Genomic DNA, 25270 nt, shown 5'->3' with positions numbered 1-25270 from the left:
CTTCAAAATATGAGGCCTGTAATTTTCATCATAGGTACACGTCAACTATGACAGACAAATTGAGAAAAGAAAATCCAGAAAATCACATTGTAGGATTTTTAATGAATTTATTTGCAAATTATGGTGGAAAATAAGTATTTGGTCACATACAAACAAGCAAGATTTCTGGCTCTCACAGACCTGTAACTTCTTCTTTAAGAGGCTCCTCTGTCCTCCACTCGTTACCTGTATTAATGGCACCTGTTTGAACTTGTTATCAGTATAAAAGACACCTGTCCACAACCTCAAACAGTCACACTCCAAACTCCACTATAGCCAAGACCAAAGAGCTGTCAAAGGACACCAGAAACATAATTGTAGACCTGCACCAGGCTGGGAAGACTGAATCTGCAATAGGTAAGCAGCTTGGTTTGAAGAAATCAAATGTGGGAGCAATTATTAGGAAATGGAAGACATACAAGCCCAATGATCATCTCCCTCGATCTGGGGCTCCACGCAAGATCTCACCCCGTGGGGTCAAAATGATCACAAGAACGGTGAACAAAAATCCCAGAACCACACGGGGGGACCTAGTGAATGACCTGCAGAGAGCTGGGACCAAAGTAACAAAGCCTACCATCAGTAACACACTACGCCGCCAGGGACTCAAATCCTGCAGTGCCAGACGTGTCCCCCTGCTTAAGCCAGTACATGTCCAGGCCCGTCTGAAGTTTGCTAGAGTGCATTTGGATGATCCAGAAGAGGATTGGGAGAATGTCATATGGTCAGATGAAACCAAAATAGATATTTTTGGTAAAAACTCAACTCGTCGTGTTTGGAGGACAAAGAATGCTGAGTTGCATCCAAAGAACACCATACCTACTGTGAAGCATGGGGGTGGAAACATCATGCTTTGGGGCTGTTTTTCTGCAAAGGGACCTGGACGACTGATCCGTGTAAAGGAAAGAATGAATGGGGCCATGTATTGTGAGATTTTGAGTGAAAACCTCCTTCCATCAGCAAGGGCATTGAAGATGAAATGTGGCTGGGTCTTTCAGCATGACAATGATCCCAAACACACTGCCCGGGCAACGAAGGAGTGGCTTCGTAAGAAGCATTTCAAGGTCCTGGAGTGGCCTAGCCAGTCTCCAGATCTCAACCCCATAGAAAATCTTTGGAGGGGAGTTGAAAGTCTGTGTTGCCCAGCGACAGCCCCAAAACATAATTGCTCTAGAGGAGATCTGCATGGAGGAATGGGCCAAAATACCAGCAACAGTGTGTGAAAACCTTGTGAAGACTTACAGAAAACGTTTGACCTGTGTCATTGCCAACAAAGGGTATATAACAAAGTATTGAGAAACTTTTGTTATTGACCAAATACTTATTTTCCACCATAATTTGCAAATAAATTCATTAAAAATCCTACAATGTGATTTTCTGGATTTTTTTCTCTCATTTTGTCTGTCATAGTTGACGTGTACCTATGATGAAAATTACAGGCCTCTCTCATCTTTTTAAGTGGGAGAACTTGCACAATTGGTGGCTGACTAAATACTTTCTTTCCCCACTGTATCCTTGGGAATATCTTGGCACTTCCCACATTACCCCCATGTTTACAAAACCGTCAAACACAGGGCTTAATACAGAATACTAATGTAATGGTCAGCTTTGACTTTATTCCCTGGGCTATCTGAGAAGCACAGGCAATAAAAACTGAAATGCCACCACTTGTTTAAAGTCATGCAGGTAGAGCTGTGAAAGCCAACAAATATCAAAACATGGAAGTCTTAAAATTGACCAATTCAACAAAACGTAACGTGTACAACCTTGACTTTTGTGTAGTATTCTCAAATGCAAGCCCAAATGTATCCAAGGTATTGTTCATGCCCTTGAGAATATCTGCAGGAAGAGTGGTATGCATGGAGTTTAAATTAAAGCTAAATCAGAAGACTAAAGTGAGATCATTGGTGCATTGGTGCCCTCCAGCACCTCATCAGTAGAATGGGGAGCTCACATTCCAAACAGACTGGAATTTATCAGCTCAACATTCATCACAGTAATTATGTTTATAAAGAAATACCATAATTATCATGATGACTGATGATGATACAGCGATAAGAAAAATAAAACACGTCAATTTCTTGGCATACTGAACATTTCCTTGCCAGATGGATTTACCTCTGCTTACTTTGAAACTTAGATCATTTTCATGTGTAGTTACGTCATTTACCACCTGTCCAGTTAGTGAACAGAATACAAAAAAACATCTTGACTGATGTCAAAATAATTCGAAGGAACCATTGATGCAGTTAAGTCTGTCAACCTCGAGTCCCTAGTGTTCGAGTCCAAGTCATATATACAATGAACAAAAATAAACAAACATTTCAAAGATTTTACTGAGTTACAGTTCATATAAGGAAATCAGTCCCCCCTAATCTATGGATTTCACATGACTGGGAATACAGATATGCATCGGTTGGTCAGACGCCTTAAAAATAAAAAAAATAAAAGAGTAGGGGCGTGGATCAGAAAACCGGTGAATATCTGGTGTGACCACCATCTACCTCATGCAGCCCGACAACTCCTTCGCATAGTGTTGTTCAGGCTGTTGATTGTGGCCTGTGGAATGTTGTCCCACTCTTCAATGGTTGTGCGAAGTTGCTGATATTAGCGGAAACTGGAACACGCTGTCGTACACATCAATCCAGAGCATCCCAAAACATGCTCAATGGGTGACGTGTCTGATGAGTACGCAGGCCATGGAAGAACTGGGATATTTTCAGCTTCGAGGAATTGCATACAGATCCTTGCGACATGGGGCTGTGCATTATCACGCTGAAACATGAGGTGATGGCAGCAGATGAATGGCACGACAATGGGCCTCAGAATCTCGTCACCGTATCTCTGTGCATTCAAATGGCCATTGATAAAATGCAATTGTGTTCTTTGTCTGTAGCTTATGCCTGCCCATACCATAACCCCACCGCCCCCATGGGGCACTCTGTTCACAAAGTTGACATCAGCAAAAGTCAGCATCAGCAAAAGTCAGTTACGACATCGAATTGCAGTCAGGTCAAGACCCTGGGGAGGACAACGAGCATGCAGATGAGCTTCCCTGAGACGGTTTCTGCTAAACTTATTTGGTTGTGCAAACCCACAGTTTCATCAGCTGTCCGGGTGGCTGGTCTCAGATGATCCCGTAGGTGAAGACCGATGTGGAGGTCCTGGGCTAGCTTGGTTACACATGGTCTGCGGTTGTGAGGCCGGTTGGACGTACTGCCAAATTCTCTAAAACGACGTTTGAGGCCGCTCATGGTAGAGAAATTCATTTCTCTGGCAACAGCTCTGGTGGACATTCCTGCAGTCAGCATGCCAATTGCACACTCCCTCAAAACATGAGGCATCTGCGGCATTGTGCTGTGTGACAAAACTGCACATTTTAGAGTGGCCTTTTATTGTCCCCAGCACAAGGTGCACGTGTGTAATGATCATACTGTTTAATCAGCTTCTTGATATGCCACACCTGTCAGGTGGATGGATTATCTTGGCAACTGAGAAATGCTCACCAACAAGGATGTAAACAAATGTGTGCACAAAATGAGAGAAATAAGCTTTTGTGCATATGGAAAATTTCAGGGGCCTTTTAGTTCAGCTCATGAAACCAACACTTTACATGTTGCGTTTATATTTTTGTTGAGTGTATATAGGCATCTATAGATGCTGTCAGCACAAATACGATGAAACATTCTTGTTAAACGTGTTGTGCTAAACTATTGTATGTGGGAGGCATGCCAGAGAATACATCGAAATCTATCAGTGTGGTGCCCGCCACTTACGCGTTCACTGGCTTCCAAAGCAGGAACATCAGTCAGTCAATCAATGCACCCTCTTTGCTGCCAATACACTGAACGCTCATTTAACCCCGATGACCTATCAAATTGCGGTAATTACAATTACCTCCATGCTTCACCTGACAAACACACACCTGTCAGGTGGATGGATTATCTTGGCAAATAAGAAATGCTCACTAACAGGGATGTAAACAAACTTGTGCACAAAATCAGAGAGAAACTAGATTTTTGTGTGTATGGAACATTTCTGGGATCTTTTATTTCAACTCATAAAACATGGGACCAACACTTTACATGTTGCATTTATATTTTAGTTCAGAATACTTCAGTCCCAAGTCGAGTTAATAGTCCCTTGGTAGGCTAAAAGCTGTAGTCCAGCAGTCTTTGAAGCTACATTTCATAATGTAGAAAGCAAGCTGATTTACAGTGTTGCACATTACCAACTCGGTGGCGTTGTGGTTATTTTCCACCCTGAGATTAAGACGGCAGGTAGAGCGGTTAGAGCTTTGGGCCAGTAACCGAAAGGTCACTGGTTCGAATACCTGAGCCGACAATGGATTATTTTTTATTTTTTTCGATGTGTCCTTGAGCAAGGCACTTAACCCCTAATTTGCTCCAGGAGCACTGCACTACTATGACTGACCCTGTAAAACAACCTTTCACTACACCTATCCGGTGTGTGACAAAACATAATTTTAAAAAAGGAGTTCGATCCCCAGCCGAGTCATACCAAAGACTAAATGTTCTTTTCAGCATAATGTCAATGCAGGTATAATTATCAGGTAATTAACTGCATTCTTATGCCACAAAGATCACAGCAGGCAAAGTTCCACTAGGAACGTTGACACGCTTAAAAAGGGGATACTGTTCAAATTCCCTTTTATTACATAGTGGCAATTTGACTAAATTAAACCATTCTACCCTTACAATGGGGACTTCATAATTAAATATTTGTGAAGTAGTCCTGATCGGGTCAGTTTCTCAATAATCTGTTAATTCGGAACTAAAGTCTTGCATAATTTGGTCAGATTATGTTTACGTAGTCTGTCCACAAGAGATTAATTTCCCTATCCTTAATCAATGATCTAGCCAAAGTTGTGCTTTCAAGTATGAGCATCAAGAGTTTCCTGGGCAGTGGGCACCAGTGGGTGGAGAGACGAGCAAGTGTGACAAGCCCCAGAAACACTGCCAAAATAGCCAGTGTGAAACTGGGTCAAACTTAAATTTGCACATGCTTGTGATGCGTTCGGCAAGCTATTTGAAGTACATTTATACCATTTCATTTGACGACAAAAAAAACAAAAATATATTTTAATTTAATGTGCAAAAACATTGGTTGCCATGGCTAACAAAAGTGGTTGCTATGCAGGCTGGCTAATGTCTTTTAATGGTGCATGACTCCAGGATTTTTGGAGACGGGTCCGACTCCTGTGATTGGAGTCGAAAGGAGTCGACGCTTGCGCAACTCCCAAAACATGCTGAAACGGATGCGCACACACCTCATTATCGCAGTCCTACTAGGACGACTACATTTGCGTTCTAGACTGCAGCCTTAAAGTATGGGTCGCGACCCAAAGTGGGTCACGGACCTGTTATTGTTGGGTCGCGACGTCTCAGTAAATGTATAAATTATTTCATTAATTACTGGAATTGATTTGGCCAAGTGCAACTGCACTCTCTGTTTATCAGCGGTGTCTGCTCAGTTTGGCAGCAGTGCGAGTAGGAGGGAGATGACCGTGTGCTTCGCGATTTACCTAATATATTTTCATCAGTTTTCTTGAAGTTCACACCCACACGATCTTGAAACCCACACGTTGGCGCTAGTCCAGCAGCAGATTGTGCCTTCATGCAGCGTTCAAATCATCTGGGAACTATGAAAAATACGAGGTCAAATCATGAGGTCAGTGATCTTCAGGTCAGTGATCTTCAGGTCGGAAAGTCTGAGCACTCGTAAGAGGCCAGTTTAAAAAAAATTTTACAACCTTTATTACAGCAAAGACTAAACAGTCGCAAGCATTCGAGAATGCAATTGCCGAAATGGAAGGGTTTATTTATTGTTTACGCTAATTATTCAAGGATCGCTTTGTTATTTTATTTTAAAAGTAAAATGCTTGATAGCATTTCAAATCATGAATGACTTATACGCTGTGTGATGACATGAAGGAATTAATCATTTATTGATACAGTAGCCTATATAAGTATTTAAATATAGGCCTAAGTTACGGTATTAAGACTGAACAGGATGCACTTAGGCCTACAGCTCGATGGTGGTTATACAAGGCTGCTATAAAACTACTAAGCCTACTAATGATAATGACATTACTTATTGTTATTATTACTATTATTATTATAATAATAAGTAAATTAAGAAAAATGATTTGACAATTTGGAAGAATGTAAACACTAAATAAATAGTAAGTAATACCAGAGAGGCTGTTAAAGAAAAAAAGTGTAAGCATAGCAAAGATTAAAAACAGCAGAATTTGTGAAATTGTTTTTCGGACATGTGTTGGTGCTCATGGAATCAGTAGGCTATTAAACAAACATGCAACAGAAGCAGGATCTGTCTTATTTCAGTAGATATACAGAATATGGATGATTTTATAAAGCCAGGCACATTTAACAGTTAGGCTATTGATTATAGATCTAATTAAGTTTGGGTTTCCCCCCTACTCACTTTTCTTAAATTAAGGCAAGGGCTGTTTTCTCGTCTCCTAACTCTGCTGCTGCCTCCGCCGCATTGTTCTCAACACCAATATACTGGTTAACTTTGCTATTATGCACATAACAACATGGTCCAGGAAAAAGGGCCAATTCAACAGCGCACTGATGTTTCAGAACAGCAGACAGCGACCGCTATCAAACGCGGGAGAAAGTGCATTTGCTACACCATTGTTCTTACTTAATATAACCATATACAATTTCAGTAGCACATGTCTTAGACTGATGGACTGTGCCATCCCAACAGCCTCCACAATGGATCAGGCCAATCAGACAGGTGTCTTGTACACCATGAAATATATATTTTTTTGCTACTGCTCAACTAAAGAAATCTTGGTCGACCAACAGCCTATCGACCAAACAATTGACCAGTCGACTAAATGGGGTCAGCTCTATGTGATGTGATCAGTCAGTTTATTCTAGTTCAGAATGAAAATGATTTATTGTATTTTAACAGCAACAGTTCCAACCTAGAGAGATGTGTTTTTAAATGGGGAAAAATAAACATGAATTGCTATTTATATGGGTATTTTATTTCATTGTTATTTGTTTTAGTCTATATTACATTTGTTTTAGGCATAAGGGCAATGAAATGTACCGATATGTATAGTTCCATGTTTTCATAAGCTTGGATCCCAGGAAAACACACAATTTTTAATATGGGTCCCAGGCTGAAAAAGTTTAAGAACCCTTGAGAGGACTGACATGAGCATGATGCTGCCAATTTACCTATAAAAGGGCATATTTTGTTTGAATATAGAAGGTGATGTGTAGGAACTAGAATATTTCAGTGATTTCTAATTTGTGCCGCCTTGATGGATCCCATGGGATGACGCGGCGCACTCTATGCTGATAAACCTATTCTTTGCCATGTTATAGCCCTTTTCGGACAGGTATTACTAGAGACGTTGGTTTTGTAATTATTATCCAAGCCTGTGCGTTATTCCAGAGGACGATTCACATAGGATTAGTCATTCTTATGATGGAAGCCGGGAGATTATTATTGTAGGCGAAGATATTTCAACGTCATGTCCAGACGATAATAAGCTACACTGATAACTCGTGTTGGCTGCCAGATGTATAGGTCTCCCCATTTCCAAAAGGTTTAGCGTGGATGCTGCTTTGTGATCTTTTGCCTAGGACAGAGCTCTCCAACCCTTTTCGTGGAGAGCTACCATCCGGTAGGTTCACTCTAAACCTAATCTAGCGCATCTGATTCAATAATTAGCTGGTTGATAAGCTGAATCAGGTTAGTTACAACTGGGGTTGGAGCAGAAACATACAAGAAGGTTGGTAGCTCTCGAGGACCAGGATGGGAGAGCCCTGACCTAGGACATCAACAGCCAGCCAGAGTTTCACTAAATAAGCTATAGATAATACTTTATATTGCACTTTTAGGCCTAATTAAACTGATGCATTTGGCGATGTTCAACTTCAATTCACTGGCACTATGAAGAATAGCTTAGCCATACTCATTGATAGCCTAATATCATACCCTACTTGAATATACTTTTGGTGAATTTACGAGGCATTGCTAGATTACTAAGATATAGCCTATGTGCACGGTTCTCACTGCCCCTCTGCTCGCCCCTCGGCTCCCCTTTCTCTTCCCTATGAAAACGCTGGTGTGTGTTTGAGCTTCAGTCTGTTGTGTGTAGAATAGCTCAACCTACTGATTGATAGCCCCTACTTTAGTGAACTTTCGTGAGACATTGCAAGCAAAGAAATTGCGAAATACAGCATTTCAATAACCTACATCTGTTGATTAGCGATGCACGGTTCTGACTGTCTGGCTCTGCCCCTCCCAGCTCTCCCTCACTAGCTCACTCTTTCTTTGCTGCGAGATGTGAGAGTTTGTGGTCTCGAAATAGACTACGGAAAATAGTCCTCTCCGTTGCAAAAATACAGAATCTTAGGAATTAAACCATAGCGGAATCGAAGCTTGACACTCAGAAATAGGAGGAGTCGAGGAATCGATTATTTTGGAGTCGACTCAACCACTAACGTCTTCTCACTTAGCTAGCCAACTGAAGCCACAAACTCTACAGCTGGAAGGGCAGCAAACGCTCCATCTGTTCTCATAGCTTTTTTTATTTACATTTAATTGGATATAGCTATCCATAATAATATTGTTGTACGATTTCGCCTGGATGAGAAAAGTTGATGTCTTGTCCGTGCACAGCATTCTCTGTAAAGGGGCGAGATCGCTTTTCAAAAGTGAAACATTGTTTCCGAGGTCGGAGGGGCAGATAGCAAGGTTTATACAAACCATCAATGTTGGAAATAATGTGTGTTTGTACGTTAGCCCAGGGCTTTGGAATACAAGTGTGAACCCTGGGCTAAAGCTTAGCCCGTGGTTAACAAATGCCTGTGTGAACACGGGATAAGCTAGCCCAGGGTCAGTCTTAGCCCCAAGTCAAGTCACGAGACCCTTGCCAGACTAAAAGCTGCCATCCAACAATGTTTGAAGCTACATTTCATAATGTAGGAAGTAAGCAGACTTACAGCGTTGCACATTAGTAGGGCTAGCTAATACAGTAGATATTGCAGTGAATTATGCAATGGAGAGAGATTTTCTTGACTGGTCGAGTCACGAAAATTGTGACTTGAGTCCGAGTCAAGTCCAAGTCCTGGACTTGAGTACTACAACACTGCCGTTGACAACCTAACAAAGTAAACTGATCCCATGGCAGTCATTTCCTATAGAACCAATGACAAATATTAAAGTATCTGTCCAGTGTTCCAAATTCTATGAAATATTACCGAAAATGAACTACAATATAAAAAATAAATTTTAATTATAAAATAATAATTAAAAGGATGTAAAAAGCAGCTTTTCTGTGCCCCTGCTTGGCCTGTTGGGAAACAACAGAGTGGTTTGGCGTATACTTCAGAAAAACTGCTGATTGTCCAGCTCAACCAATGACACACCCATGCACTTGGATATTCAAAGAAGCTGCTACCTGGGGGCACACGTCCCGATCCCGGCTGCAACAAGTCAAATAGTATCGATGGATTCAGGATTTGGAAACACACAATGGAACAACTAGGGCACTTTACTATAACAGCAATAAATGCAGACTGATTATTACTATTCCTGATATTTTTTGGTTAGCTACCTAACTAGCTAGTTAGTCATGACGCTAGCTACTGCTGCAACCTACAGTCAGGTCCAAAATTATTGGCACCCTTGATAAAGCGGAGCAAAAAATACACAAATAAATACTGAGCTATATTGTATGCTCAAAAAAATTCTAACATTTTATACTAATATAATTGCTCAGATAGACATTTTTTGATGTTGGTTTTTCCCCCCCTTGCACACCAGTGGTGGGTTTGGCATCGAAATAAGGATGCATAAGCAGAAAAGTACCCCATACCTACTGTAAAATATGGTGGAATCGCCTTGAATGGCGCGAAGGATATCCTACAGACACCCGACAAGGCCCAAATCCCCGTCATTCGCATGAGGAAGAGACGAAGATATCGTGGACGTAGGTCGGGGTGCCTTGTAAGGATCCGACGGCGAGCGAGTAAACTGCCGCTCCCATCAATCCTATTAGACAATCTTCAATCCTTGGAAAATAAATTGGATGACCGAAGATTACGGTTATCCTACCAACGGGACATTAAAAACTGTAATATCTTATGTTTCACCGAGTCGTGGCTGAACGACGACATGGATAACATACAGCTAGCGGGCTATATGCTACATCGGCAGGATAGAACGGCTGACTCCGGTAAGAAAAGGGGTGGCGGTCTGTGTATATTTGTAAACAACAGCTTGTGCACAAAATCAAATACTAAGGAAGTCTCGAGGTTTTGCTCGCCTGAGGTAGAGTATCTTATGATAAGCTGTAGACAACACTATTTACCAAGAGAGTTTATCTATATTTTTCATAACTGTCTATTTACCACCACAAACCAATGCTGGCATTAAGATTGCACTGAATGAGCTGTATAAGGCCATAAGTCAACAGGAAAACGCTCATCCAGAGGCAGCGCTTCTAGTGGCCGGGGACTTTAATGCAGGGAAACTTAAATCCGTTCTACCTAATTTCTACCAGCATGTTAAATGTGCAACCAGAGGAAAAAAAACTCTAGACCACCTTTACTCCACACACAGAGATGCATACAAAGCTCTCCCTCGCCCTCCATTTGGCAAATCTGACCATAACTCTATCCTCCTGATTCCTGCTTATAAGCAAAAACTAAAGCAGGAAACACCAGTGACTCGGTTAATAAAAAAAGTGGTCAGATGACGCAGATGCTAAGCTACAGGACTGTTTTGCTAGCACAGACTGGAACATGTTCCGGGATTCTTCAGATAGCATTGAGGAGTACACCACATCAGTCACTGGCTTCATCAATAAGTGCATTGATGATGTCGTCCCCACAGTGACCGTACGTACATACCCCAACCAGAAGCCATGGATTACAGGAAACATCCGCACTGAGCTAAAGGGTAGAGCTGCCGCTTTCAAGGAGCGGGACTCTAACCCGGACGCTTATAAGAAATCCCGCTATGCCCTCCGACAAACCATCAAACAGGCAAAGAGTCAATACAGGACTAAGATTGAATCGTACTACACCGGCTCTGACGCTCGTCGGATGTGGCAGGGCTTGAAAACTATTAGACTACAAAAGGGAAGCACAGCCGCGAGCTTCCCAGTGACACAAGCCTACCAGACGAGCTAAACAACTTCTATGCTCGCTTCGAGGCAAGCAACACTGAAGCATGCATGAGAGCACCAGCTGTTCCGGATGACTATGTGATCACGCTCTCCGTAGCCGATGTGAGTAAGACTTTTAAGCAGGTCAACATTCACAAGGCCGCAGGGCCAGACGGATTACCAGGACGTGTACTCCGAGCATGTGCTGACCAACTGGCAAGTGTCTTCAGACATTTTCAAAATGTCCCTGACTGAGTCTGTAATACCAACATGTTTCAAGCAGACCACCATAGTCCCCGTGCCCAAGGACACTAAGATAACCTGCCTAAATGACTACCGACCCGTAGCACTGACGTCTGTAGCCATGAAGTGCTTTGAAAGGCTGGTCATGGCTCACATCAACACCATTATCCCAGAAACCCTAGACCCACTCCAATTTGCATACCGCCCCAACAGATCCACAGATGATGCAATCTCTATTGCACTCCACACTGCCCTTTCCCACCTGGACAAGAGGAACACCTACGTGAGAATGCTATTCATTGACTACAGCTCAGCATTCAACACCATAGTTCCCTCAAAGCTCATCACTAAGCTAAGGATCCTGGGACTAAACACCTCCCTCTGCAACTGGATCCTGGACTTCCTGACGGGCCACCCCCAGGTGGTAAGGGTAGGTAACAACACATCTGCCACACTGATCCTCAACACGGGGGGCCCCTCAGGGGTGCGTGCTCAGTCCCCTCCTGTACTCCCTGTTCACCCATGACTGCATGGCCAGGCACGACTCCAACACCATCATTAAGTTTGCCGACGACACAACAGTGGTAGGCCTGATCACAGACAACGATGAGACAGCCTATAGGGAGGAGGTCAGAGACCTGGCCGTGTGGTGCCAGGATAACAACCTCTCCCTCAACGTGACCAAGACAAAGGAGATGATTGTGGACTACAGGAAAAAAAAAGAGGACTGAGCACGCCCCCATTCTCATCGACAGGGCTGTAGTGGAACAGGTTGAGAGCTTCAAGTTCCTTGGTGTCCACATCACCAACAAACTAACATGGTCCAAGCACACCAAGACAGTCGTGAAGAGGGCACGACAAAGCCTATTCCCCCTCAGGAGACTGAAAAGATTTGGCATGGGTCCTCAGATCCTCAAAGAATTATACAGATGCACCATCGAGAGCATCCTGACTGGTTGCATCACCGCCTGGTATGGCAACTGCTTGGCTTCCGACCGCAAGGCACTACAGAGGGTAGTGCGTACGGCCCAGTACATCACTGGGGCCAAGCTTCCTGCCATCCAGGACCTCTATACCAGGCGGAGTCAGAGGAAGGCCCTCAAAATTGTCAAAGACTCCAGACACCCTAGTCATAGACTGTTCTCTCTGCTACCGCACGGCAAGCGGTACCGGAGTGCCAAGTCTAGGTCCAAAAGACTTCTCAACAGCTTCTACCCCCAAGCCATAAGACTCCTGAACAGCTAATCATGGCTAACCGGACTATTTGCACTGCCCCCCCACCCCATCTTTTTACGCTGCTGCTACTCTGTTAATATTTATGCATAGTCACTTTAACTCTACCCACATGTACATATTACTTCAACTACCTCAACTAGCCGGTGCCCCCGCACATTGACTCTGCACCGGTACCCCCCTGTATATATAGCCTCCCTACTGTGATTTTATTTTACTTTGCTCTTTTTTTCTCACTTTTTTGTTGTTGTTTTATTTTACTTTTTTATTAAAAATAAATGCACTGTTGGTTAAGGGCTGTAAGTAAGCATTTCACTGTAATGTCTGGACCTGTTGTATTCGGCGCATGTGGCCAATAAAATTTGATTTGGTTGATCTTTGCTGTTATGGGGCAATTTTTATGGTCCTGGGACCCCTTGTTAAGGTCAACGGCATGATTAACTTTACCCAGTACCAGGTAATTTTAGCCAAAAACCTGGTTGTCATAGACTGTTCTCACTGCTACTTCACGGCAAGTGGTACCGGAGCACCAAGTCTAGGTCCAAAAGGCTTCTTAACAGCTTCTTCCCCCAAGCCATAAGACTCCTGTACAGCTAATCAAATGGCTACACGGACTACTTGCACCCCCCCCCCCCTCCCCCGCTGCTGCTACTACTGTCTTTTTATTATCTATAGTCACTTAACTCTACCTAATATTTATTTTATACAAAGTCTTTTTTGCCTATCTTTATCAAGGGTGCCAATAATTTTGGACCGGACTGTATATCAGTCAACAACAGCTAACTAGGTTGCCTCTTAACATTACAACTTCTACCTACAAATCACAGGATTTAAAATAGAAGGGAATGGCAAGATGGTTGTTGCAATAGTTAACGTTACCTAGAATGCTAACTTCTTCTAAAACAGTCAGCAGGCCAACTCACATAATTTGAAATATACAGTGCATTCGGAAAGTATTCAGACCCCTTGACATTTCAACAGTTTGCCTTATCCTAAAATGGATTTTAAAAATTCTCAATCTACACACAATACCCCACAATGACAAAGCGAAAACAGGTTAACATTTTTGCAAATGTATTACAAATAAAAAACTGAAATACCTTATTTACGTAAGTATGAGACTCGAAATTGAGCTCAGGTGCATCCTGCTTCCATTGATCATCCTTGAGATGTTTCTACAACTTGATTGGAGTCCAGACACACCTGTCTTTATAAGGTCCCACCGTTGACAGTGCATGTCAGAGCAAAAACCAAGCCATGAGGTCGAAGGAATTGTCCATAGAGCTCCGAGACAGGATTGTGTCGAGGCACAGATCTGGGGAAGGGTACCAAAACATTTCTGCAGCATTGAAGGTCCCCCAAGAACACAGTGGCCTCCATTGTTCTTAAATGGAAGAAGTTTGGAACCAACAAGACTCTTCCTAGAGCTGGCCGCCCGGCCAAACTGAGCAATCGGGGGAGATGGGCCTTGGTCAGGGAGGTGACCAAGAACCCGATGGTCACTCTGACAGAGCTCCAGAGTTCCTCTGTGGAGATGGGAGAATCTTCCAAAAGGACAACCATCTCTGCAGTACTCCACCTATCAGGCCTTTATGATAGAGTGGCCAGACGGAAGCCACTCCTCAGTAAAAGGCCCATGACAGCCCGCTTGGAGTTTGCCAAAAGGCACCTAAAGACTCTCAGACCATGAGAAACAAGATTCTCTGGTCTGATGAAACCAACATTGAACTCTTTGGCCTGAATGCCAATCGTCACGTCTGGAGGAAACCTGGCACCATCCCTACGGTGAATCATTGTGGTGGCAGCATCATGCTGTGGGAATGTTTTTCAGCAGCAGGGACTAGGAGACTAGTCAGGATTGAGGGAAAGATGAACGGAGCAAAGTACAGAGAGCTCCTTGATGAAAACCTGCTCCAGAGCGCTCAGGACCGCAGACTGGGGCGAAGGTTCACCTTCCAACAGGACAACGACCTTAAGCACACAGCCAAGACAATGCAGGAGTGGCTTCAGGACAAGTCTCTGAATATCCTTGAGTGGCCCAGCCAGAGCCCAGACTTGAACCCGATTGAACTCTCTCTGGAGAGACCTGAAAATAGCTGTGCAGCGACACTCCCCATCCAACCTGACAGAGCTTGAGAGGATCTGCAGAGAAGAATGGGAGAAACTCCCCAAATACAGGTGTGCCAAGCTTGTAGGATCATACGCAAGAAGACTCAACGCTGTAATCGCTGCCAAAGGTGCTTCAGAGTACTGAGTAAAGGGTCTGAATACTTATGTAAAATGTGATTTTTCAGTTTTGTAATTTTTTATAAATTAGCAAACATTTCTAAAAACCTGTTTAGAAAGACGGGTGATTACGTGAATGCATGTAGCTTCTCAGGTGAGAGGATATACAGTAGTAGGGGTGCTGGTGCTGATCTGTATCGAACATCACCAGAACTGACATGAATATGTCAACTTCCATCGATAACTTTGAAAATCACCAGTAGGGAAAACCCCTGTACAAACAGAACCAGATAGCATGAGTTTGTGAGGGAGCTTAAGTTTGAGAGAGCGAGAGACTGACCTTAAGGTTGGCAATTGAGCAGATACGTGCTCAGGTAGACCCCCCCCGAGGGCAGTCAGAGCAGTTCTGAGGCCGAACTCTTAATGCATTAAGAGAATATCCAGCTCCTCAGTGTGAATCAGAAAGACCATGGAGATGACCAGACAATCTACAGCCGCCAAGTATTTTGGACTAATTCAAGGCCTACATGTCAAACATAACCAGTAGGGGGAGGTTGATGTCAATATTTGTTCAATTATGTATTTCCAAAAGCAACTCATCCCTAACAAACATTCAGAGCAGAGATGGCCCAGTCTAGAGCATCCACTAAAACACTTGCATACAAAAAATGCTACCCTACAATGGACGTGCATAAGTAGGTCCAGGAGTTTCTTCCTGCCCACGTGACATGAGTCTGATCAGGAAAATTCTGGCCAATAGTTCTCAGTCAGGGCTCATGGTCAGGAAACCTTTTGGCCCTACATGGAGAAAATGCAGCTCATTATAACTGAGTGGCAGTAGTCTGCAGGGAGGTGGAGCCTGTTGCTTACCTCAAGCCGCCCAGTGTCAGGCTGGAAGCCGCGGGCAGGGTCCTCTGTGGTCACACGGCATTGGATGGCGAAGCCATTGATCCGGATCTTATCCTGCTTCAGGCCCAGCTCTGGCAGGCTACGCCCCTCACACACACGCAGCTGAGCATGAACCAGGTCCACACTGACAGGAGAAAGAGAAGGGGGTAGAGTAGAAATAAAATTTTACTGTTAGAATTGATAAGGAAAACAAAAGAAAATGCATTCCGTGGTGCCTAAAGTAACCACCCTGGCATGTCTATTCCTCTACATGATGCACAGACAGGGTGGTGACATTCACACCTGATGTGAAGATGGGAGATCAACACCGTTCACATTTTAAAACGTGATATTGTGTTCATGACATGCTTCAGTGCACTTGAGGAAAAAAATGAAAAATAAAAACTTGAGATGGGGTGGGAAAAGGGAGGGGGGACTTCAGTTCAATCCAAAGGGAACAGAGCAGAGAAACGGTCTTCAGGGTTAGGGAGAGATAACGGACACCAGCTCCGCTGTGGTCACAGCCAACAATCCTGAGGGAGCTGGAACTGGTTTCTGTTCAAAGCTGATGAGTCACGCTCCTATGAGAACTAGAAATAAAAACTTGAGGAAAACAAACCCTATTATTACTTTTACAGAAATGATTGTCCATTTATCAATTCTAATTAAGAAAAAAGTTTTGTAGAGAATCAATACTGATCATTTGATCTTAGAGCTCCAGACGAAATGCAGGATTTTTATTTTTTTACTGCTCATAGAGAAAACAAATCCAAGTCAATGATACCACTTTTCTACCCCTTTTTGAATGGCTAAAAGGCATGTGCATGTCTGTGCCTCTAGGCTGAGGGAACACGTTCTTACCAATTGAAGAGGAAGGGACAGAGTTGTACTTGCTTTAATGTTGAACAGCAATAATTTAACGAACAAAGTGTCTTGGCTGGAAATTGTTGTATCACAAACCACGTCACTGTAAAGCCCCAAGTCCCTCTCAAACTGCCTCAAATAGCTCCTTTGTTCCACCCCCCATAAACGCGGAGACCGGCTCAAATCGGTGCCTCCAGTGATGCTCTCTCTTTCATTGTTACCCAACGCTTAGGTTTACCTCCCCTATACTCATATCCTTGTCTGTATATAATGCCCTGAATCTATTCTACAACGCCAGGAAATCTGCACCCTTCATTCTCTGTACCCAACGCACTAGAAGACCAGTTCTTAAAGCCTTTAACCGTATCCTTATTCTAGTCCTCCTCTGTTCCTCTGGTGATGTAGAGGTTAACCCTGCAGCCCCCAGTATCACTCCTACTCCCCAGGAGCTATCATTTGTTGACTTCTGTAACCTTAAAAGCATTGGTTTTTTGCATGTTAACATCAGAAGCCTCCTCCCTAAGTTTGAGTTATTCACTGCGTTAGCACACTCCGCCAACCCTGATGTTCTAGCAGTGTCTGAATCCTGGCTTAGGAAGGCCACCAAAAATGCAGAAATGTCCATCCCCAACTACAACATTTTCCGACTAGATAGAACTGCCAAAGGGGGTGGAGTTGCAATCTACTGTAAAGATAGCCTGCAGAGCTATCATACTATACAGGTCTGTGACCAAACAGTTTGAGCTCCTATTTCTAAAAATCCACCTTTCCAGAAATTAGTCTCTCACTGTTGCCGCTTGCTACAGACCCCCCCCTCAGCCCCCAGCTGTGCCCTGGACACCATATGTGAATTGATTGCCCCCCCATCTATCCTCAAGAGTTTGTACTGCTTGGTGACCTAAACTGGGATATGCTTAACACCCCGGCCATCCTACAATCCAAACTAGATGCCCTCAATCTCACACAAATTATCAAGGAACCTACCAGGTACAACCCTAAATCCGTAAACATGGGCACCCTTATAGATATCATCCTGACTAACTTACCCTCTAAATACACCTCCGCTGTCTTCAACCAGGATCTCAGCGATCACTGCCTTATTGCCTGCGTCCGTAACGGGTCCGCGGTCAAACGACCACCCCTCATCACTGTCAAACGCTCCCTAAAACACTTTAGCGAGCAGGCCTTCCTAATTGACCTGGCCCTGGTATCCTGGATGGATATAGATCTCATTCCGTCAGTAGAGGATGCCTGGTTGTTCTTTAAAAGTAATTTCCTCTCAATCTTAAATAAACATGCCCCATTCAAAAAATTCAGAACTAAGAACAGATATAGCCCCTGGTTCTCCTCAGACTTGACTGCCCTTGACCAGCACAAAAACATCCTGTGGCGTACTGCATTAGCATCGAATAGCCCCCACGATATGTAACTTTTCAGGGAAGTTAGGAACCAATATACACAAGCAGTTAGGAAAGCAAAGGCTAGCTTTTTTTAAACAGAAATGTGCATCCTGTAGCACTAACTCCAAAAAGTTTTGGGACAATGTAAAGTCCATGGCGAATAAGAGCACCTCCTGCCAGCTGCCCACTGCACTGAGGCTAGGAAACACTATCACCACCGATAAATCTACAATAATCGAGAATTTCAACAAGCATTTTGCTACGGCTGGCCATGCTTTTCACCTGGCTACCACTACCCCAGTCACCAGCTCTGTACCCTCCGCTGCAACTTGCCCATGCCCCCCCGCTTCTCCTTCACACAAACTCAGACAGCTGATGTTCTGAAAGAACTGCAAAATCTGGACCCCCACAAATCATCTGGGCTAGACAATCTGGACCCTTTCTTTCTAAAATTAGCCGCCGAAATTGTCACAACCCCTATTACTTGCCTGTTCAACCTCTTTCGTATCGTCTGAGATCTCCAGAGATTGGAAAGCTGCCGTGGTCATCCCCCTCTTCAAAAGGGGGTGACACTCTAGATCCAAACTGTTACAGACCTATCTCCATCCTGCCCTGCCTTTCAAAAGCCAAGTTAACAAACAGATCACCGGCCATTTCGAATCACACCGTACCTTCTCCGCTATGCAATCCGGTATCCGAGCTGGTCATGGGTGCACCTCAGCCACGCTCAAGGTCCTAAACGATATTATAACCACGATCGATAATAGACAGTACTGTGCAGCAGTCTTCATCGACCTGGCCAAGGCTTTCGACTCAGTCAACCACCGCATTCTTATTGGCAGACTAAATAGCCTTGGCCTATTTATTGCCTTACCTCCATAACTTGCTACATTTGCACACTATGTATGTATGTATGTATGTATGTATGTATGTATGTATGTATGTATGTATGTATGTATGTATGTATGTATGTATATATATATATATATATATATACATACACATATATATACACACATACACACACACACACACACACACAGTGGGGAAAAAAAGTATTTAGTCAGCCACCAATTGTGCACGTTCTCCCACTTAAAAAGATGAGAGGCCTGTAATTTATCATCATAGGTACACGTCAACTATGACAGACAAAATGAGAGAGAAAAAATCCAGAAAATCACATTGTAGGATTTTTAATGAATTTATTTGCAAATTATGGTGGAAAATAAGTATTTGGTCAATAACAAAAGTTTCTCAATACTTTGTTATATACCCTTTTTTGGCAATGACACAGGTCAAACGTCTTCACAAGGTTTTCACACACTGTTGCTGGTATTTTGGCCCATTCCTCCATGCAGATCTCCTCTAGAGCAGTGATGTTTTGGGGCTGTCGCTGGGCAACACAGACTTTCAACTCCCTCCAAAGATTTTCTATGGGGTTGAGATCTGGAGACTGGCTAGGCCACTCCAGGACCTTGAAATGCTTCTTACGAAGCCACTCCTTCGTTGCCCGGGCGGTGTGTTTGGGATCATTGTCATGCTGAAAGACCCAGCCACGTTTCATCTTCAATGCCCTTGCTGATGGAGGTTTTCACTCAAATCTCACAATACATGGCCCCATTCATTCTTTCCTTTACACAGATCAGTCGTCCTGGTCCCTTTGCAGAAAAACAGCCCCAAAGCATGATGTTTCCACCCCCATGCTTCACAGTAGGTATGGTGTTCTTTGGATGCAACTCAGCATTCTTTGTCCTCCAAACACGACGAGTTGAGTTTTTACCAAAAAGTTCTATTTTGGTTTAATTTGACATACTCCCAATCCTCTTCTGGATCATCCAAATGCACTCTAGCAAACTTCAGACGGGCCTGGACATGTACTGGCTTAAGCAGGGGGACACGTCTGGCACTGCAGGATTTGAGTCCCTGGCGGCGTAGTGTGTTACTGATGGTAGGCTTTGTTACTTTGGTCCCAGCTCTCTGCAGGTCATTCACTAGGTCCCCCCGTGTGGTTCTGGGATTTTTGCTCACCGTTCTTGTGATCATTTTGACCCCACGGGGTGAGATCTTGAGTGGAGCCCCAGATCGAGGGAGATTATCAGTGGTCTTGTATGTCTTCCATTTCCTAATAATTGCTCCCATAGTTGATTTCTTCAAACCAAGCTGCGTACCTATTGCAGATTCAGTCTTCCCAGCCTGGTGCAAGTCTACAATTTTGTTTCTGGTGTCCTTTGACAGCTCTTTGGTCTTGGCCATAGTGGAGTTTGGAGTGTGACTGTTTGAGGTTGTGGACAGGTGTCTTTTATACTGATAACAAGTTCAAACAGGTGCCATTAATACAGGTAACGAGTGGAGGACAGAGGAGCCTCTTAAAGAAGAAGTTACAGGTTTGTGAGAGACAGAAATCTTGCTTGTTTGTAGGTGACCAAATACTTATTTTCCACCATAATTTGCAAATAAATTCATAAAAAATCCTACAATGTGATTTTCTGGAGAAAAAAATTCTCAATTTGTCTGTCATAGTTGACGTGTACCTATGATGAAAACTACAGGCCTCTCTCATCTTTTTAAGTGGGAGAACTTGCACAATTGGTGGCTGACTAAATACTTTTTTCCCCCACTGTATGTATGTATGTATGTATGTATGTATGTATGTATGTATGTATGTATGTATGTATGTATGTATGTATGTATATATATATATATATATGTATGTATATATGTATATATATATATATATATATATATATATATATATATATATATATATATATATATATATATATATATATATATACACACACACACATTTTCTATTTTCTGTTGTATTTTTGACTTTATGTTTTGTTTTACCCCATATGTAACTCTGTTGTTGTTTTTAAATCGCACTGCTTTGCTTTATCTTGATAAGGTCACAGTTGTAAATGAGAACTTGTTCTCAACTGGCTTACCTGGTTAAATAAAGGTTAAATAAAAATCATGCAGTTTATTAGGCTAAAGAGAAATATGATGAACTTCACAGGGAGGTGAAAGATCATGTGATCTTCATGCTCCTTTCCAATAAAGATCGAGGGTCTGATTCTGGTGACGTGATGATCCATGCTTGACTGTTTTTGTGACAAAACAAAAAATAGGTAGAGTTGAAAATGCGATGGAAACACATTGAACTTTAGACTTATTCGGTACATGAAAACATAAGCGAAAAGGTACATTGCGTATTCACACACTGATTTTTAGTCAGTTTGGTGGAAACCCACCAATGGTGGGAAAATGTGCATATTTTCTTTATGTGGATTTTAGAATATTCGTTTGAAAATGTGTCCCTAGTTGGATGGAAACCTAGCTATGGAATGTAATTATTTTGGCTGGTAGTGACACATACTTTATGAACCCTCACACACACACCAAATGTTTTGATACAAGACATGACAAACAGAATTTCAGGCCTAGGAATAGACTGGATACTGATTATGTGTCAGACACAGAATATCTTCCAAACCGACAGAAACAACTGGACAGGCAGAGAATAACTGACCGTGTAGCTTGGACACCGACAATCATTTCATACTTTCATTTAATTTATACCATTATTTATTTGTAGGCAGTCTCTCATCACCAGATTTTACACAAATATAACCATAAGCTAATGAATAACCTAATAAAAACCTATGCGTACGTTCAATCTAAATCAGGAATGCTCTTCACCAGACAATACATTTGATGTAGAAAAAGCACTTAGAAAACACCTTTATACGTCTTTTTCTACAAAAAGGGTCAAACTAAAGTGTTAGTTGTAAGATAATTGCATACAATTGCACAATTTTATAAATTTAGTTGCTGCCTGGTACATTACATATTTCACATAGTAGCTGACATTTCACATTCTCTACAAGGCTCTTTAAACGTGTACCCGGTCAAACAGGATTCTCTTTCATTTAGTAGTAGGTGGCTGCATTTTAAACTTGGTAAATAAAAAGATGTCAACAGGTGTAGGGCTCATCTGGTGAGATCACTGGGGGGGGAATTAGCAGCTTCTGCCTCATGTTTCTTCTTGACTTAGATATTTCACAATGACTAAGATACACTACTGTGTTAGCTTAACCAATGTCTCAGTAAGACATGACAACAAATGTGGGCAGTAATCCCTTTAAACATGTCAGACATGCTTGTAAACAGTGAGTCCCTGCTTTGTTTTACTGTTATCTAACCTAACTCTTATATCCAGAGACCACAAGACTGACATTCTGCTACAGTTCCAAACAGTCTTGGCAAGAAGAAAGAAAAAGAGGTGGACAATAAGAACAACACCGAAGGACACGAGGACAGAGGAGAGGCGGAGGAGACCGCATTGCACAAAACCAAAGATGTGATATGAGCTGGAAGCAGAGGGAGGGAGGGAGGGAGGGGGAGACAGAGGGGGTTAATATATTCAGTCTGACTTCCTATTCCACTTTAATTGCTGATGCCATGCAGCGTATGTGGCGCTGGTGTGGAGGAAAACGCTCCTCTCCCTCATAATAAACAAAAATCCTTCCCCTGAAAGTCGCTCTGCTTTACCCCACCTCTATATAGATAAGATCCAGGTCATCTTTAAACCAGCCCCCAAAGCACCAATCCGTTGACAAGCTTTCCTCATCCTTGTGTGCCAGTTTAGTACCCTTCTCTTCTCCCCTCAGCCCGCTCTCGTTTCCCATTCCTAATTTCTCGCAGACTAGACAAATATGCAGCTGCAATCTAGCCACAACTCAGTGATTAGAAACCCATTACAGGGTCAGTGACAGACTGGCTGTAATGACTGAGCTGTACACACACACTGCAGAACGATACTTTAATTGAGGGAGAGGAGTGGGAAGGAGAATTGGAGTGGTGCAAATGCTGAGAGAATTGAAGTCTGCCATAAGCCTGAATTGATAGAAGGGAAAGCACAACAGCATAATGCACTCCACCCAGAGTGTGTACAGAGCATTCGGAAAGTATTCATACCACTTCCCTTTTCCATATTGTTACGTTACAGCCTTATTCTAAAATTGATTAAAATATCCCCCCCAATCTAGACACAATACCCCAAAACGACAAAGCAAAAACAGCTTTAGATTTTTTTGCAAATGTATATAAAAATTACAAATTATATTTACACCAGTATTCAGACCCTTTGCTATGAGACTCGAAATTGAGCTCAGGTGCATCCTGTTTCCATTGACCATCCTTGAGATGTTTCTACAACTTGCTGTGGTAAATTCAATTGATTAGACATGATTTGGAAAGGCACACACCTGTCTAGATAAGTTCCCACAGTTGACAGTGCATGTCAGAGCAAAAACCAAGCCATGAGGTCGAAGGAATGGTCCGTAGAGCACCGAGACAGGATTGTGTCAAGGCACAGATCTAGGGAAGGGTACAAAACAATTTCTGTAGCATTGAAGGTCCCCAAGAACAGTGGCCTCCATCATTCTTAAACGGAATCTTGGGTGTTGCTATGGTTTGTAACAACCAAGACTCTTCTTAGAGCTGGCCGCCCGGCCAAACTGAGCAATCAGAGAATGGCCTTGGATCAGTGAGGTGACCAAGAACCCGATGGTCACACTGACAGAGCTCCAGAGTTCCTCTGTGGAGATGGGAGCATCTTCCAGAAGGACAACCATCTCCACAGCCCTCCACCAAATCAGACCTTTACGGTAGAGTAAAAGGCACATGACAGCCCGCTTGGAGTTTGCCAAAAGGCACCTAAAGGACTCTCAGACCATGAGAAACAAGATTCTCTGGTCTGATGAAACCAAGATTGAACTCTTTGGCCTGAATGCCAAGCATCACGTCTGGAGGATACCTGGAACCATCCCTATGGTGAAGCATGGTGGTGGCAACATCAAGCTGTGGGGATGTTTTTCAGCGGCAGGGACTGGGAGACTAGTCAGGATCGAGGGAAAGATGAACGGAGCAAAGTACAGAGAGATCATTGATGAAAACCTGCTCCAGAGCGCTCAGGACCTCAGACTGGGGCGAAGGTTTACCTTCAACAGGACAACGACCCTAAGCACACAGCCAAGACAATGCAGGAGTGGCTTTGGGCCACTTGAACCCGATTTAACATCTCTGGAGAGACCTGAAAATAGCTGTACAGCGACGCTCCCCATCCAACCTGACAGAGCTTGAGAGGATCTGCAGAGAAGAATGGGAGAAACTCCCCAAATACAGGTGTGCCAAGGTTGTAGCGTCATACCCAAGAAGACTCGAGGCTGTAATCGCTGTCAACGGTGCTTCTACAGAGTATTGAGTAAAGGGTCTGAAAACGTATGTAAATGTCATTTCAGTTTATTTTTTATAAATTGGCAAAAAAAATCTAAAAACATGTTTTTGCTTTGTCATTATGGGGTATTGTGTGTAGATTGATGAGGGGAAAAAACTATTTAATCAATTTTAGAATAAGGCTGTAACGTAACAAAATGTCGAAAAAGTCAAGGGGTCTGAATACTTTCCGAATGGGCTCCATACCGCAGGATACTGTTCCTAGAGCCCGTTTGAAGAGAGGTGGTGCTATGGCAACGCAAGAAAAAAGGATGAAAGCACCAAAAAGGACAGATCTACATTGACTGAAATGAGAGAAATGCATTAGCCTACATGTGCAAGGAGGAAAAAGGAGCTGTTATGAGAATGGGGAAGTTACACAGGTTGACGAGTTAACACATTGCGATGTCATGGGCCATTTCCAGTGATTCCCATTACCACACAACTTACTCGGAAATAACAGAAGAGGGCCTTAATTGGTCTTAATCACTGTGACCAATTGAAAGTCATGATAAAGGAACAGGCAGACAGCCAAAAACAGAGCTGTAGTGTAATAGCCTGCTCACCAGAGGACTATATTCAGACCTGAGAATTCAACACAGTCAGAGGAGAACATGGCCAGCGGCTGAGGACATGGCTTGAATGCCTCTTTGGTGAGTTTCCGAAATAAGAATCAAGTGCATTAGTCATGTGCATTTCCAGACCCAATCACTCAGAGGTGTGCTCCCGCTGAATGCCAATTGCAGTCTGACAGTTTCAATTTCATGTGACAAGATGGACATTTATAATGAATGAACCTACATTCCTTCCACACGACCAGACAAGCACAAATACAGAAGTATGTGCCAGGAGCACAGGAGAAAAACAAAACAAAAAATCATTCATTTCAATCTGTGTGTGAGTCAGTGTTAAA

At 43.0% G+C, this 25270-nt stretch overlaps 1 protein-coding gene across 1 annotated transcript in view; it reads right to left on the bottom strand.

Moving 5' to 3' along the window:
* Positions 1 to 25270, bottom strand: part of LOC121541827 (pyruvate carboxylase, mitochondrial) — a 107796-nt gene that overhangs the window by 60590 nt on the left and 21936 nt on the right. The window contains exon 9 of the mRNA XM_041851141.2: positions 15797 to 15959. Within this exon, the coding sequence (XP_041707075.2) occupies positions 15797 to 15959 (163 nt within the window). The remainder of the gene's footprint in view (positions 1 to 15796; positions 15960 to 25270) is intronic.

Source organism: Coregonus clupeaformis, chromosome 27, assembly GCF_020615455.1.
Source record: "Coregonus clupeaformis isolate EN_2021a chromosome 27, ASM2061545v1, whole genome shotgun sequence".
Taxonomy (NCBI): domain Eukaryota; kingdom Metazoa; phylum Chordata; class Actinopteri; order Salmoniformes; family Salmonidae; genus Coregonus; species Coregonus clupeaformis.
Note: the sequence above shows the minus strand (reverse complement) of the source record. Positions and strands in the feature narration are given on the sequence as shown.